Source organism: Equus asinus, chromosome 10 (assembly GCF_041296235.1).
Source record: "Equus asinus isolate D_3611 breed Donkey chromosome 10, EquAss-T2T_v2, whole genome shotgun sequence".
NCBI lineage: Eukaryota > Metazoa > Chordata > Mammalia > Perissodactyla > Equidae > Equus > Equus asinus.
In genome coordinates, this window is record NC_091799.1 from 78,915,500 (window position 1) to 78,933,435 (window position 17,936).

The following is a 17,936-nucleotide window of genomic DNA, read 5'->3' on the forward strand; positions in this document are numbered from 1 at the left end:
AATGCAGTAAGGTTAGCTCCCTCCTAATGTGGTCTTAAAAAGAGGGATATGCATGAACCAGTGAGCAAAAGAAGATAGTGAGAGGGGCTTTCGAGGGCCTTCAGAAATCTCAGCCACCCACACATGGCTCCAGGACAATCTTAAGGACATAGCATTAAATTTATTTCTCTTCCTTGGTTCTCTAGAGGTCTGGCTAAGCAATCTAAGATTACTGGTTCTCAAATATGTTTTCAAGTGAGCAGGGTGCAGAATTGGAAAAGATCCACAGCGTAGCCCTGGTAAATTCCAAGACACCCAGCCAAACAGGCAGTTTCCAGGGGCAGCGGGTTACTGTTACTCTCTCCCTCTACGCTGAGGGTGTAAATGTTAGAGAGAGGCAATCGTCCAGGCCAACAGACCAATGTCTGATTGCTTTCCAGGGAGTCCAAGCTCAGGGCACTGTACCTCTGTTCCTGTTCACATCCTTTACCCTCTAGAGCTCTTAGACACGCACACGGCTGGTCAGTATAAGCTCTTAAGGAGAAGCACATTTACTCCTCTTTTCACACGGAAGCAAAGAGAAGGCAAATAAGACCCCTTGAACTAAACAGTCATTCCAGAGCTCCATCCACTGTGGCGATGAGTCACGAAAGCAGCCAATGAGGGCTCTGTGAGCAGTCTGACTTAGACAGAGGATACTTAAGGCTCAATTACCCTAAGACTGGTTATTAATCAAATACTACAGGGATTCCAAAACATGGAATGAAGAAACAGAATTCAAAGTCGAAGGTGGGTGGGCCTTTTTTGTTTATTAATATTTATTGTGTGTGTTTAGCTAACCTTTGTAAACTTTGCAGCTAATGCGGCTCCACACTTTGTCCTGTCAAGGAAATGCATCTTATAGCAGAGAGCTGGCCATCTGCCAAACCAAACAATCCCTGAGACAGAGGCGAGGCTGGGGAGCAAGCAGAGCTGCCACGCTGCTAACTTGTCAAACATCCATACAGGGCTTTACTTAACAACAATGGGACACGTGCCTGCTAGAAGCCCAAGGAACTATCAGAAGACAGATGAGCTATAACTACTTAGAAAGAGTGCATTCAGTCAATCGCCCATCCACCCGAGACTTCCTTCGTCCTCTGTTCTTGAAGACGTGCTTCTGTGGCTGTGGGCTTGACATACTCAGACCTATAGATTTACTGAGCGATGCAGCAAATGAAGGGTAGAGCACATCTGAATCAAAGGGCCAGAGAGCAATGTCATGACATGAGATTTCAAAGAGAACGGCTTCATACTATATCATGAGATTCAAACGGCAGAAGGCCACTGTAGTGCAAAGAACTAAATTCTGAAATTAGTCTGCATATTTTAACACACTTGTTTGCTTAATTAAATTGATAAAGTGTTTTATTCCTACACTAATCTACTTCATCTTACCAAAACATGTGGGCCCACTAATGGCTTCCCCTAGCTGCCCAAGCTGAACTCCATTTTAGCACAAAATTAGGTTTAGTGTTTTAAACCAAAGCCTACTTTCATTTTAGCATTATAATTTGGCAGTGCAGAGCAACCAAAATCTGCCCCAAAAGTACTTAGCTCCAGCAGCAGCCACAAAGAAATGATAACAGAGGTTGGAGATAATTAGCAAGATGACAAGGAGGAGTTACGAAACCTTAACATGCTCAACACAGAGATCCTTCTTCACTATAGAGACCCAAGAAAAAAGAGGGGGTGGGCTGGGGAAGAAGAGAACACTGTGTGCAAATGGCAGTGTCAAGATTCCAAAACAGGAATTTTGGGATTACTCCTTAGCAAAAGTGAAAAGGCCACAAAAAAATTCCAAATAATTTATTTCTGTGGCTTTTTGGTTTACTTTACTGAAATCATGGAAGCAAATAAGGAGAGGAGGAGGTAACCAATGCGAGAAATGAATTTACATTGTAGGACATGGTGGGAAGGGAACTATTAGGTATCTGGATTTTATGTTATTTAAAATAATTGAATCCTCACAACAATACTACAAAATTAGTAATCTCATTCTCATTTCACAAGAAGAAACTGAGGCTTGTCAGAGAGTGGGTAACTTTCCCAAGGTCACATAACTTGTAAATAGAGGAGCTGGGATCAGCACGGAGGATTTCCAGCTCCAATGCTGATTCCTCCATGCAACTAATTATGCAAAGTCCTACTTTAGAAGATGGGGAGAAAGGGATGTGGGAGATTTTAAATCATTTCCAAATCCACCTAACCCAGAAGTAGAAATCTTAGCAAGTTTATATCGAAAAGCAGATGGTGTTACTAAAATCATAAAGGAAAAAGCCCACTACTACTCAGTTCATAAATGTTACCATAAAAGAAATCGATGCCTGTGTAACATCTTAGGCATCTGTAATGCATATATCCAAACATCTTTACATCCTGATTCTACTTTACATGCTAAAAGAAGCCCAACATCCTTCATAATTTTATATCTTAAACATGATTATGATGAAACACCATTTCCTGATCCTTCCCAGCTGCTGACCCACACTGTAAACCAAACTCCATCTGGTTTTACATGTTTGGTTTTTGTCATATAGTGTAAGAATGGATAAGCTAATTCAGTGATTCCTTGGGAGAACAAGTATTTTTGAGAATTTTCAAAGAAAGAGCCTTACACCTGTCTGTGAGGGAGACTGTCAGGCAGTTTTGCAGACTGTAGAGAGGCTGTCACCTGGTCATGGACATCCTCAGGACTACCCAACACATTTGAATGGCCATGTGTGCCGATCGCCAAGGCTAAGAACACAGATCAAGATGTGAGTTCAAAACAAATAAAAAGAAGGCAGATGAAAATGGAAAGCTACTGGAGAAGGAACTTTCTTCAGATTTCCACAAGCCCAGGTTTTATTTCACAGAGAAAGAAAAACTGCTTTTCACATTAAAACACTGAGTCAGGAAGGTAGAAGAGTAAGATGGGAATTCTTTAAACTTTTCCAGGCTATTTGTCCTGTCCTCCCAAAGCTTTGCTTTTCCCAAACTTGGATTATTTTGCAGCATGCATGGGCCATGGGGCTTGGCCTCACCCCTCTAAAGTTCAGGAAGCAAACCTGGTGAGCAAGCCTCAGTCTCCAATAAATAAGACTCTTCAACACCAACCTGATCTCCATGGAGACATTCCGCGAATGGAAAAGATTAAAGACAGACATCTCTGCTCTTCTCCCTAAGCGAGCACGCACTTATCGTTTTTGCCTCCTCCACACTCCTCCAGCTCCAAGGAAGTTCTACCATAGGGCCAGATTTGTAACAGCTGTCACTCTTTGCTGGAACTCTTCTCAATCTTCCCCCCTCTGCCCCAAATAATTCTCTCTCTGATAAACCAGACAGAAGACCAATGGTGAAAACAAAAAATGCCATCACACTTTTATAAATGTAAGGGTTGCTGCAGAAAAACCAAACAAGGAAAGGTGTTACTCTACACCTGCCATTATATTTGCTACAGATGCACAGATTATGCTTTTTAAAAACTGGCATCTAATTATCAAATTAATTCTCATCAAACCCATGGAAAATGCATTTATTGAAATCAGTTCATTTACAGCCCATGCTCTAAAATTAAGGTAACTGCTAAAGCAGCAAAAATCTGGAAACTGGTAGTTGTCCTTGGCACTAAATGAATCACATCTGTATCTGATAATAAACTTGCCTAAAGAATTTCATCACAAGAAAAAGTTCTCAGAGAAAATGGAAGGTCTCTTGGGTAAGAAAATTAAATAGAATTTCCTTCACCTAATTCAAAACACTAAATGTTAGTTTGCTCCAATCCTGCTATTTCAGAAGAACTTACAAAGGCAAAGAAATCACAAATAATGATTGAAGAAAACCTGGTAATTATTCTTATTAACGACAGTCTGGGAGCAGGAAACAAACAGCAGGCTGGAAGCTGGAGTCCGCAGGGTGAGTGACACTGCTGGTGGGTCCTACAGGGCAAACACCCTAGAGGCCCCACACCACAGTGATCCACTTAGAAGCAGCACTTACTGGAGGCACATTCCCAAAATTCTAGCACAGCTTCCCACTGGTGGGCAAGTGTGCCAAGATATGGAGCTCCTTAGGCCTGAGAGGGGCCTGGGGCGCTGGAGCCTCAGGAAAGTCACTCCAGCAAAGAGTAGCCTTATCTGTTTATATCACATGTTATCATCTATTATGGGGACCAGCTTGTGAAAAAGCTTGGGAAGCACTATCTAAGGCCATCTCTCTCAGTCTAATCTACACAGACCCAGGCCCTTTTACCCTCCTTAATTTATCAATAGAGTTGGGCATAACAACAATAGTAACCACAAATCCTTGGTTTATATGAATAAACAAAGCACAAATGAATAAAACTATTAAATCCCTAACTACTACTTAAGAAGTATATATGATCAGATCTTGGAAATGATCAAGTATGTAAAATCAAAAAAATACAGGAAAAGCTGAACCTTCAAAGATGAACTATACAGGATACATAAAGCACTATTTATCTTAATATAGTATAGGTGAAGATGTTTTACAAATCATACTCTTTTATTTAGCCCTCTGGGGGTCTCACAACCTCTCTCCTCATACAAGATATACATTATCCATCACTCCAAAAAAGAAAAAATGCTATCCTGGGATATGTGTTAATTATAGATCTCTTTCTTCCCCACACTATATATAATTGTGAAAGTTTGGCCAGAGTTCTGATAGAACAGCTGGAAAACTTGTTACCAAAGATTGTTCATCAAATTCAGGTTGGGAGACGAAAAACTGTCCTAGAAAATCCTACAAGATGTAAAGTCTTTCCCTGGGTCTTCTATCAGTGGGACGTAATATGGTGCTGAAGTGAGACAACAGAGCACTAGTCGGTACTGTATTATATGTTTACACGTTATACAAAGAATACTGTGTCATTTTGAATACCTTTAAATATCTACAAAATGAAGTTGTCCTGATATTTTATAGAGGAGTCATGTACATTTCTTCTTCAGGGTTGCATTATCTAGTGGCTGATTTTTCATCCAGTTTGCCATTCATGGCAATCATGGCTATACCAGGAAATATAGATAAGTTTAAATATCAATTAAATAAACACCAAACTTTTGTGCAGAGAGGGAAAAAAAGTTTCTACTTAATCAAAAGGTAAACACTGACTGTTTCTACTGTTTTGAAGGACTAGAAATGGAAGCAAAACAGTAAATACAAAACATTTCCTTGAAACTGCTGACACCAATAAGCACTAGATACCTACTAACATAGCCTGTTAGAGGGTTAAATGACTCTAAAAAATGGGTAAACTATTAAACTGGACAAGCCCTCCTTTTAGTCCTCATTTTCCTCCCTTCAATGATTTATGAAGGCTGAAGCAGGATGCGAGGGGTCCTTCATCTCACTGTAACTCCCAAAACGAGATCAATGTCAAACAGTAATTATAGGAAAAGACATCTCACTATAGGTTTTGTATCTGGATTCCTACAGTAGACATTATTTCAGAGAAGAATGCTGAAATGGAGAACCTAAACAACTGTACCTGAATTAAGAGTCTACCGGTTAAGTAAATTTATAAAGTTTTTCTTTTAAAAGAGACTGGAGATGAGAACAGAAAGGAAGTGATAAGTGTATCAGAATTTGTCTTCTATTCTAAGGAGGAATAATGATTAGACTGCTGATAAAACATAGTGACAAATTCCAGCAAATAATCTTTACTTCAAAGTACAGTGTGTCTTACAAAATAGATCCAGGAAACAGATCATATTCATTAACAGTATAACAACCAAAACAAATTACATTCATTAGAGTTTTAAATTACCAGTATTTTAAGCATCCGTAGTATATTTGTGTTTCCTCCAGTGAACTCAAAACACAGCTATTTTTAGTAAGTCTGAAAAAGATCATCTGAAGTTTTAAAGAAGCAGACAAAATAAAATGTGTACTTCTTTCATCAAATCTAAAAGAAAACATATTTATGGTCTGAAATTCCAAATTAACTAGACAAAACTATTAACAAAAAATAAAAACAAAAGAAGGCGGTAGGGAACAGGCCATTACAGTAAGTTCCAATAAGAACACACTAGAATAAAATATAATAAGAGGTAAGCAAAATTAACAAATATATTTTCACCAAACACCTACTATGTACCACGTACTGTGTGAAGCATTAGGACTATAACGCCCTTACCACCCACATGGCACTGAGGAGATCCTTACTCTAATTGGTCGCTAAAGAATTTAGAAATGGCTAAGAAGAGAGTAGCAAAGATAATAGAAGTGTTGAGAAAATATGACCCACAAGGAAACGTTAAAAAAAAACCTATGCAACTAAGTTTGGTTCACTTAGACAAGAGAAGAGTGAACACTAACGTTATAATCTTAAAGGAAATAGAGGATGTTGACCAGCTGTTCTCCAACTCCATGAGGACTAGAGTAAAGGATGTGGGCTCTGAGCATGAGAATGTAAAGCTAAAAGTAAAGGAAAAAAAGATCTGATGGTAAAGGCTTTCATAAACAAGAATAAACTCTTTAGGGAGGTTGTAAATCTGTTAGAAGTAAATCTAATTTTCATATAGGAGAGTTGAGCCATAGTTCTCAGGTAGGCAAGGAGATAGACTCTGGAAGATACTGAGACACTGAGTAAGGTATGCCCGATGCCAGAAGGTGGCTAATTTAGAAAAAGCCAGTAGCCTTGCCTGCCGCGTAGTTATGTCAAGGGAACATACCACCACAGTAAGAGAGGTGACTCATACTGGGATCGATGATGTTATTTTATTTCCTACAAGTGAACGTTCCTGTAAATGTGCAGCAATCTTAGAAGCTTCCTCCTAGGCACATCAGCTGCAATTTATACTATTTCATTATGTATTTCCCATCACCATTATAATTTATTTAATTAAAAAAAAAACAACTTCTGGTTCTGGGTGAGAGAGAGGAAACACATTCCACTTGGTCTCTCCTTCTGATCACAGTTATAAAACCTGGAGAGAAGGCACGGAGCCCCTACTAGAGGACTCTAAAGAGTAAAGAGTAGTAGGCACACTGGGGAATTAGTCCAGAATTCAAAGTTTCACTGAATTAGAAATGAGTTTACCATTTCCTCCACTCTGGTACCCCTCCCCCAGCCAAAAAAAACAAAAAAAATTTGTGATGAACAAAATATCAAAATTTTAAATAAAGACAGGATCAGTCCAACTGAGTTTTCCTTTTGCCTCAGGCTTGAATACAGTTTGGCACAGCACTGTTACTGATCCCATTTTTATTTAAAATACTGCCATTTTAGTCATCATGGATTTTTTACACTAATTTTGATTCTTTCATAATGTTGCATTAAAATGTTACTTATCTTGATTACAGAGTTTTTTGGCACTTTCTTAAATTTTGTGCTTGAGCCTGACCCTAGTCCTGGCCCTGCTGCAACCTATATCTCACTCTATCACATAAAAATGAGCTCAGGGGGCCGGCCCCATGGCTAGGTGGTTAGAGTTCCACGTGCTCTGCTTTATCAGTGTGGGTTCATGGGTTCAGATCCTGGGCGCGGACCTACTCCACTCATCAGCCATGCTGTGGGGGCATCCCATGTGCAAAGTGGGGGAGGACTGGCACGGATACTGGCTCAGCGCTAATCTTCCTCAAGCAAAAAAAAAAAGAGAGAGAGAGAATTGGCGATAGATGTTGGCTCAGGGCGAATCTTCCTCACCAAAAATAAATAAATAAATAAATAATGAGCTCAAAATGAACAAGAGACATAAATGTAAAACATAAAACTTTTAGAAGAAAATCTCTGTGACCTGGAGTCAGTCAAGTTCTTAGATGTGACACTAAAAGTACTTTCTATAAAAGAAAAAACTGATAAACTAGATTTTATCAAGATTAAAATCTTTTGCTTTGTAAAAGACACTATTAAGAAAAAGAAAAAAACAAGCAAGAAGCTGGGAGAAAATATTTGCAAATCACATATCCTAACAAAAGCCTGGTACCTAGAATACATAAAGGACTCTCAAAACTTAACAGCAAGAAAACAACCTGATTTAAAAACGGGCAAAAAATATGAACAGCTTCTTCGCCAAAAAGGCTATAATAATGGGAAATGAACACATGAAGATATTCAACATCATTAGCCATCAGGAAAATGGAAATTCTAACTACAATGAGACACCACTCCACACCTCTTAGAATGTATAAAACTTAAAATGCTAACAATACAAAGTATTTGAGGATGTAGAGCAAGTAGAAAATGCATTTACTGTTGGTGGGAACGCAAAATGGTACTGCTACTCTGAAGAATGGCTTGGCATTTTCTTATAAAAATAAACATACACTCACCGTGTGACCCAGCAAGCCCACACTTAGATACTTACCCTGGGGAAATGAAAACTTATGTTCACACAAAAACCTGTATATGAAGGCTTATAGCAGTTCTCTCCATATTCTCCAAAAAGTGGAAACAATCAAATGTCCTTTAACAGGTAAACCAACTGTGCTATATGCATACAGTGGAATACTACTCAGCAATAAAATGTAACAAACTATTGACATACACAGTGACCTTGATGAATCTCTAAAGCATTCTGCTGAAAGAAGTCCGTCTAAAAAGGTTACATACTGTATGAGTCCTTTCATAAGACGTTCTTAAAAAGGCAACACTAGTGATGGAGAACAGATCAATAATGCGAGGGGTTAGGAGCAGCGGCGGGGAAGGGGTGAGAGTGTGACTCTAGAGGGATAGCACAAAGGAGTTTTTGGGGGTGATGGAACTGTTTTGTATCCTGATTGTGCCTACAGATGAGCACTCAACTGTAATCTCCAAATCCTGAAACCCATCTACAGCATGATACCTTTAGGGGCAATGAGAACCAAAAAGTAATTTAATCAAGTCTTACTGATGCCAGCCCCTTGGGACACTGTGAAGCTAACTTAGTAGGGGACTCCAGCTGAGTTCCAGTTATGGTTTAGACTGAACTCTGGGATGTATGCTGCTTGCTCCAGGAAATCTCAAAACAGGGTTTAGTAATCCAAATCACGAAAGCAGCAAAAATGCAGTAGCGTTTTTTTATGACAGCCCAATGGCATCTCTTTTTTTCAGTGATTAAAGAAAATATTCTTACAGAAAGTAGAACTGACTGATCATTGTGCTTCTTGACAGTAAAACATTGTCTAATAGCCCTGCTGGAAGTTAGCTCTTGACCCTGGAGAAAGCAGTACTAGAGAAGGAACCACGTAACCACTGTATTGGCAGATTTACACTAAAACCCCATCATCTTCTACTTACTCCCAGGTTCTCTATCAAATATTCATACATCTCGGAAGACCAGGAAACATCCAGTGCTCACATACCCTGCCTTTCTGTTCTCAATGAGCAAATGTTCAACACACCTATGTTGATATGCCTTATCACTTGGCTGTGGGAAAATATACATACTTTATTAAATACAAACATGTTAATCAAGATTCACCTAGAATCTGCATTGTTTAATCTTCCCAAGAAAGCGAATTACAGTATAATTTCATTAAGCTATCACTTTATACAAAATAATACATAATTCAAAGCAATTGCTATTCCCTAGTCAAACCAGCTGCCTGATTGCTCTTTAATAAAAATCAGATATAGAAAGCTAGTTAATTCAAAGCCAATTTTTTCCATCCCTTTGTGCTTCACATTAAGAAGGTTTCACTATATATGAGAAGGCAGATAAATCTCAAATATAGTCTTTCTTTCAAGTTTATTTTCAGTTGGCATTTGTACTGCCGATAGCTCAGGTTCCCTCTGTGTACTATTTCTTGTATGATCCTGACTAGGCAAAGACACCACTTGTTTCCTTTATTTCTACAAAATGTTTAAAGAGGTGCAATTCTGCCTGTGCTGGGTCTTTATATCAATAAGACAGATCACTAGTCTATTCCCAGTACAAAACGGAAGAAAAGATGAGTTCCCCAGCTCCTTCAGAGACAAGCTTTCACAGGCACAGCTTCATTAATTTGTTTGAAGTGAATTTCCAGATTAGTTATATCTATATGCAAACGTAACAACAAAGATACATTCCAAAGCCAATTCTGAGGAGTTCTGGAATATCCATTATAATCTGAATGACCTTTCTGCTCTCTTCCATGTGTACAAATAATTGACGATGATTGCAGTCTGAATGGTCAGCATGTCCCTTACACTTACAAATTAAGATAAATAAAGCTTCACGAAGGGTCTATTATTTCACGGCCCCATTATATCCACCTATTCTTCTTATTCAAGCTCTTTGGATTTAAAGCATCAATATTCTCTCCTAATAAGAAGACAAAAACTTTTTATGTGAAACGAAAGTGGTAATACTTTCATTTTATATGTTACGTGTCATTTTATATATTAACATATATAACAATTTTCTTGGACAGCAAAATTTATTACATTAAATGCCATATCAATGGAGTAATCTATGAGTGATACGATTAGATATGATATTTACTTTCTTAATGATCTTTTCTACATTGTTAATTTTTTAGATTTAGTATGTACTACTTTTATAACCAGAAAAATACAATTAAAATACAAAATGCTAATCTGATAGTCCACACTGAAATGCATATATCAAGAATCAGATCTTACAAGGTAAGGAAAAATAATGTGAAATCAAGTTGTCTTCAGAACTTCCCTAATTAAATAAAGAAGGAAATATAGTTGGAATTTTCAGGGAAAGTTTTTTTTTAAAGAAATCTTTTTTTCCACAATATGGACCTCACTTTCTCCTCAGTATATATAGTAGGCTATCTCTATAATCAGTCTTAAATAAGAAATTTTCCCCTACTTTTGGTAAAAATATAAATTGTAACATAATTTTAACAATAATTATATATTTTTCAACCAATGCCCCTGATAATAAGGGGCTTATAGTAAGTAAATAAATCAATCTAGTAGAAAAACTTTAGGTTTTCCCTATCTTTCAGGAGAAGGCCAGAGTTAATAACAAACAGAAAACTCAATATTTTTATTTCACTTTTTTCCTTTGATGAAGATAAAAACAACTGACAAAGTTCCAGGAAGGCAGATCTAGAATATACACTTTCTCTGATTGTAGAGCTGGCTGCATGAAAATTAGTAACAAGATTTCAAAGTGACAGAAGACACCTAATACTAGACCTTCTGAGTCTTCTTTTGTAAAGAACAAATGAGATGTGCACAATTTAGATTTCATTTCCTACAGGAAGGGAGTTTTCTAGAGAACAAGTCACGGTAGAAAGAAGCAAAAATCTAACATAATCCTTGCTCTTTGCTATCTATGCTCTTCAGTGGTTAAAAAGTGTTCCTAAAGATAATCAAATATTCTTTAGATAATTACAAAGGAGCTCTTTCCTTCCTTAAAAGACCTGTACTATTATATTTCTTATGTCGGTACAAGGATTCTCGATCCACTTTGAAATGCTTACGGCAGTCTAGTTGAAAATATCAGAGCAAATTTCCCTTCCCTTCTCTTCAGTGGCCACATGCCAGATCAGTTGTGCTAGATGCTTTGGCTGTATTTTAAAAATAAAGGTGTAGTTTTTTTCTTTCTTTTCCTCACTTTGTTCAGTCAGTTTTAAGACACAGAGGTCTCTCACCAGAGTACCTAAGCCAAGAAACAAATCAGAAGAGAAGTCAGCAGCAGGTGTGAAATTTCTGGCTTTTTTTCTTCTCTTTACCCAAGGGAATGCCTGCTATCTCTTTTAAATTATTGCCTAAAGCATCTGAGGTGAAGAGGCCACCATCTTAAATAATACCAGGTCAAAACAACTTTATTTCACTAAGCTTGGGTTAAAGAGTATAAATGGTAATACGCTAGTACAACTGCATAAACCATGTACCTTGATTTATGTTAGTTAAAAAGGAAATTCTATTAAGTCATTTTGCAAGAAATTATAGTTTGATGAAAAATTAAGCTAACAATAGTTTTTAATGTTATTTTCAGAGCATTTCCTGATATAACTAGAACTTTGAAAAGGTTTAAAAATGTCTATGTTTCTTCTAATTATTTTTTTAAAAACTGATACATCATCTCCAATTATATTTTGCCCATTCTTTCTCCCGTATGCTTTTATTGCACAGAAGAGAGTAATGGAAGCCTTTTACACAACATATAAAAAGCCTAGGGTCCCGTCTAACACAAAAACAAAAGTGAGTTCATAAACTCAAGATTGAAGTTACATTCTGGAATTTATCTTAGGAAAGAGGCTAAGCACACTACTCAAATCACAAAGAATTAGATGATAAATGAGGAATATGAGTGTGTTGTGTTTTTTTTTTAACTTGAGGAAACACAAGTGGACTACAAAGGAAACATCTAAAAATAATTTCAGCAGAATTGTAAAATGTCTACAAATATCATACAGTAAATGTTAAAAAAATATTTGTCACCTCCTAGTGAAGAGAGGTGAGAGTTTTTCTACTGAATAAAGAAAAATTTTTAGAGCATATGACAATGCAGAGAATGGAAACAGAACTAGTTTTTTTTTTTTAGTTTATTTCAAAAATAAATATAAATATTCTTAGACTTTTAAAAGCTATTTATTGTGAAGATTGTAGGACAATTTTTAGTTATTAGGAAATTAACTGTACAGATTGTTAACATCCCCTGACTGAAAATAATGCTCATGTTGAGCTGGGTATTCTAGAATATAACTATCGAGCGGATTATTTTGTTTTAGAAGAGGGTGTGGGAAGAATATAACCAATCACACTCTACTGAAGTACGGGGACACATCTAGGATAGAACTAAAGCCACCGTTGCCTGTGCCTCGTTAAACAAGCACACCACTAAATGTTGATACTAAGAATATGAGATGTTGTCTTTAATGTACATTAAAACAACACAGTAAGTACATTACTACAGCAGGGTGTGTTATTTCCAAAGAAATGACCATCCTGATTTTTAATGCCAAAACCACAATAAAATAAAAGAGGTGTTTTCTGGCCCTTCTAGTAAAATGTCCACTCTCTTTATCCCTTCCAAAGAATGCATTTGTTTATTTTCTTACATTCCAAGAAGACTCACAACTTGAGAAAATAGATCAAAGGGACAGTATAAAGTCCTTTTAGCATATCATTTTACTACATAAACAGAAAACAATGCTGTCTGATGTTAACCACAACAAAAGACAAAAAATCCTAAATCAATGATTGAAAAGGCCACTTTAAGGTGTGTGGGTTTGTCTCTATTTGAAGTTCTCTGTTCATCCATCCATTAAAATGGATCTCAGAATCTGTTTTCTGACTTTTCTAAGGTAATTCAATATATGGTATAATCTCTTGACTTCATGAGCCTTCTCTTTTGTTTGCTTCTCTTCATTTGCTCATCCCTTAAATGCTCGGATTTTCGAGGGCTCATCTTCTCCATCCTTTGTGCCCTTTCCTTAATCAAACTAACCAGAACCAACATCTCAACTAGGAACTATAAATGCTTCTCCCAAAACTGTCTTCTTTCTCTTAAGCACCAAACTCATCTATCTATCTGTCTACTAAGCATCTCTACCCAGAGGTCCTACAGGTACTTCAACATTTCAACAGAACTCACTGTCTTTCTTCCAAAACCTGCTTTCTTTTCTTTTCTTTTCTTCTCCTTTTTTAATCTCAGGGAACACTGACCCAGTATCCCAAGTTATAAACCTTAGTCTTCATATACAAATGAATACCAAATCTTGTAAACCTAGCCTTCACATTTCAATAAAAACTAACTGTTCTAAAACCTAGATCTGAATGTATCATCCCTTTGCTTTAAAAAAGAGCCACAAGATAGTCACCTTCTTATTATGGTATACAAGGTCAATGTACCTTTCCTTCTCTAGATACTACTCTCCTGCCTCATTCTCCCAAGACACACCTGTGGTCTACAATATGCATTATCTGCATTTCTCAAGTACACCATTCACTCATTCAATAAATACTGATTAAGTGCCATCTATGTGCCAGGCACTGTTCTAAGCACTGAGGACATTGCAGTGAATAAAACAAAGTTTCTTACCTCCTGGTAAAAGAAGACAGACAAAAACAAACAAATACATATTAGATGAAGTGGTAGTAAGTGCTATGGAGAAACAGATCTAGGTAGAAAAGCAACTCAGAGCAACACAGCAAACAGCATGTTCTGTGCCCTACAGAAATGCAGCATGTCTTTAAAAGTGCAATCATACTTCTACATCTCTTAATTATTTATGTTTCAATTTAAACTACAATCTTAAAACACAACACCATGAGTAATACTGAGATGTATTGTCATTGAGAGCCATAACAGAACACAGCTTACATCTGGAACAACCAATTATAATAATTTCATTCTTTTGAGATTAAAGTTGATAGAGTCAAGAGTATTTTTCTTTGATTCTGATGTTTTAGTTGGCTGCTGGATGTACCCAAAAAAAGTATTATTAGTGCTGGCACATTTCAGATTACGTCATGAGATTACAATCTTTAAATTTAAGTACTCATCTAGAATCAGTCTCATTGTTAGTTCATTGTCTCTAACTCACTCTACCATGGTTTCAAATTTAGGGCCTACAAATTAAGACTCCACAGTAATACTAGAACACTAAAGACAACAGCTTTTTACTCGTGATTTCAAAACAGTTGTTCAATTGTCTGAATCATTTAAGTACCTAATATGTCTCAACTGTTTACAAAGAGCTGAAACAACTGGAGAACCTACAGAAGAGCTCTGTTTAAGATATAGGATGTTACTAAAGAATCTGACAATGAGCCAAAGAAAATTTACACAGACATTAATTGGCCTGTTTCATACTCAGAAAATAACAATGATTTGCCTTACCATCTAAATAATAATATATACTTTAAAAGACTTTAAAGGAATTCAGATTTTCCTCTGGGAATCTTCACTATTATTGCATTAAATATGGTTCCAGTCCCAGGACATGAATGAATGAATGCATGCATGTATGCTGGTGTTTTAGTGCCTATACAAATCTGTAAAGCAAACTAAAGAGTTTTTTTTTTAAATACAGAAGCTAAATCTGAATTGTTTTAAACTTTCAAATAACTAAACAGAAATTAAACTCGGTGGAAGCTGAGAAGTCTTACCCTAATGACAACTCTGACAAGCAGAATTCTGTCAAAGTTTCCAAGGTTTTCAAACAATGATACACTTCACCACTTTCTGAGGGCATAAGTTTTCACTGTCCACAACCCCCGAATCCTCACAAACATGTACCATGTGGGAAGCTCCTTTCTGTATCTTACACGACGATCAGCTTCTGCTCTCCTCAAATTGGCTGGCAGATGGGTGAAACATCCCAGGCCCAGCCTTAATGCTGACTGACGTAGGGCCCATAGGAAATACTGGGTCGGGGAGGGGACAGGGGAGATCAGCCAGTCTGCAATGTACTAAAAATTCCTGTTTTGGTGGAAAAAGCAGCCACCATTGCACTGTACCAGCCAGGGCTTATGTTCTATTTAAAAACCAAGATGGCTACGAGGCAAACTTCACTTCATTCTCAAGGCTGGAGAGAAAAGAATATACATACCGCATCCGTGATGTCTATTTCGTACACCCTTTGGAAAGTCCTGCGCTCAAAGAAAACAAGTTTGCCACTGCCACATCCCCTTTGTACAGATGTGCCAGTGACTATGAGTTTATCATCTGGACTGAAACAGCAGTCGGTCCTACAGAAAAAAAGAGTTTATAATTGTAAGCTTATGACCCCACAACAGTGCAGTAAGCGAGTTAAATAAAATATAAACAACATCATTGTGATAAGAGATAACTCTTATACGGGGCTTACAATAAGTTAAGCACTTATATTAATTCACTTAATCTTCACAACAATCCTATGAGGTAGATATTATTATTCCTATTTTACTGATGAGGAAACTGAGGCAGAGGGAAGTTAAATAAACCTTGTCCAAGATCACAAAAGTAAGTGGTGCAGCTGGGATTCGAACTTAGGCAGTCTGATCCAGCTTTTTAACTTCTACACATTATAATATTTTTTAATGTAAAGAGAGTGTGGGAAAAACTCAATACAGACATTGACAGAGTCTATACACAAATAGACATCGTATGACTAATGTCTAAGTAGTGATTATTTTCACCAGTTTTGGAACTATTTTTTACCACCACCATCACTCACATAATTTGAGTTTTGTCAAGTCAAGCACCATGAAATGAGGAGCAGGTTGCACCACCAGAACCTGATTGATGGCTATGAGTCAACAGCTCTTGTTATTGGAGATCTGGCACACCTGATTGTGAATAATCTAAGACATGATCCAAAGAAGTTACGTAGTTAGCAGGCATAACAGCTCAAAAGATTCTCATCAGCTATGAATTCATGCTTGTTTGTCCATCTGTTTGTTTGAACAGATAAACGCCATGGGCCACAGACCGCGTTAGAGTTAGTGCTCTGTTATTATTCAGCTTCCTCCACTTGATGCTTCCATTACCTTCATGCGCTCTCCCTGTCGGGCATTATTTAACACAGACGTGAAATTTTATTTTTACCAAAATAGAAAATTTTGCTTAGGCACCAACTGTAGGACTTGGAGGTCAAATCCCACCTCAGCTGCCTCAGAAAAATCTTTAAATGCTTTAGTTGTCAACTTAGTAGGATGGAGACAACTGTGTTCAGCTACCAGAGCGAGACAGTCTGAACAAGTGAGGCTTACCCAATTATTGATTAGAATGATGATAAGAAAATAATTGAGAAAGTGATAATAAAATAATGCTCAGTAACTCTGAAAAATTGCTTTGATGGTATGAGGGTTCAAATTTTAAAAGACAACAAATATGTAGGCCTACCTTGTCATTTATACAATATTAAAAGAACAATTCAATCCCTTAAAATATTTTTACTACTCCAAGACCTATGAGTGAATATAATATATAAACACACACAAATGCAAGAACATACATCATTTCAACTTCAAAAAAATATTTTTCTGAAGAATGTGCAAAATGAAAAGGAAAAATAAAATGAATCTTTCAAAAACCAATTTCAATCACTCTTCAAATTCCTTTTCTAGAATATCTAAAAGACATGATACAAATTAATGTTAAGGTAAAGAAATTTCTTTTCTATTCTCTCACACTTATCAAATATTAAAAATATGCTACTTACATTGGGAACATGGTAGGAAGACCTGAGGCTGAAAAAAGTGGCTTATTAAACTGTCGGATGTCCCACAATTTTAATGAATCATCACCTGATAGAGGAATGAGAAAGAAAAAAAATACAGAAAGTGAATTGGGCAAAAAGAACTAGTTCCAAGTTTAGAGTTTGCTAAACTTAGTGTACAACTATAAGAAGAAAGGGAGAAAGGGAAGAAAAGAGGGAGAAAGGGAGGGAAGGGAAGGAGGGGGAGAGAGGGAAGGAAGGAAAGAAGGAAGGAAGGAGATGTACATAAGCATGTTTTGCTTTTTTAACCGTTTGGGGAGCTTGAAAGCAGTAGTTGCAAGAACAGTAGAAAGATATATGACAATGAACTGGCCTTCTAGAAATTACTTTCCAGAATGATGTAGCATCTATAGGCTAGAAGGAACCCTGGAGAATCTACTCTAAAGAGTGATTTTAGAGCAGATGGTAGTTCCCCTGTGGTCTATTTGAGCATAACCTGACTTCTAAAGAAGATATTAATTTAACAACCATCAGGCCCGAAAACAGTTCAATTCACAACAGATTCTTTTTCCCACTAGTGTGTAGGTGAAGCTATCCATTAACGTTAATGAGGGTGAGCCATGCGATTCCCTCCCCTACAGTGTAACTCTACCTGTGGCTATCATTCTTCACTCTGCTGGGGAGTACAGTGTTTCCAAGCTATTTAAAGTATAATTAATATTCTTTTAAGCATCATTTTTTAAAATATTTCTACAGGGCTACTAACTAATTCCTGACCAGAATGAAAGCCAAAACTCATATAAGTAATGTCTTTGCTCTTCCTTCTCCCCAGTGTCCACAGCTGAGACCTGCCTCGAGCCCTTGAGTCCAACAGGAATCAC

At 37.1% G+C, this 17,936-nt stretch overlaps 1 protein-coding gene across 1 annotated transcript in view; it reads right to left on the bottom strand.

Annotated features, from left to right (window-relative positions):
• Positions 1-17,936, bottom strand: part of WDR70 (WD repeat domain 70) — a 289,585-nt gene that overhangs the window by 25,193 nt on the left and 246,456 nt on the right. Inside the window, exons 12-13 of the mRNA XM_014831227.3 lie at positions 17,059-17,143; positions 15,466-15,604 (exon numbers count right to left, since the gene is read on the bottom strand). Of these exons, the coding sequence (XP_014686713.1) occupies positions 15,466-15,604; positions 17,059-17,143 (224 nt within the window). The remainder of the gene's footprint in view (positions 1-15,465; positions 15,605-17,058; positions 17,144-17,936) is intronic.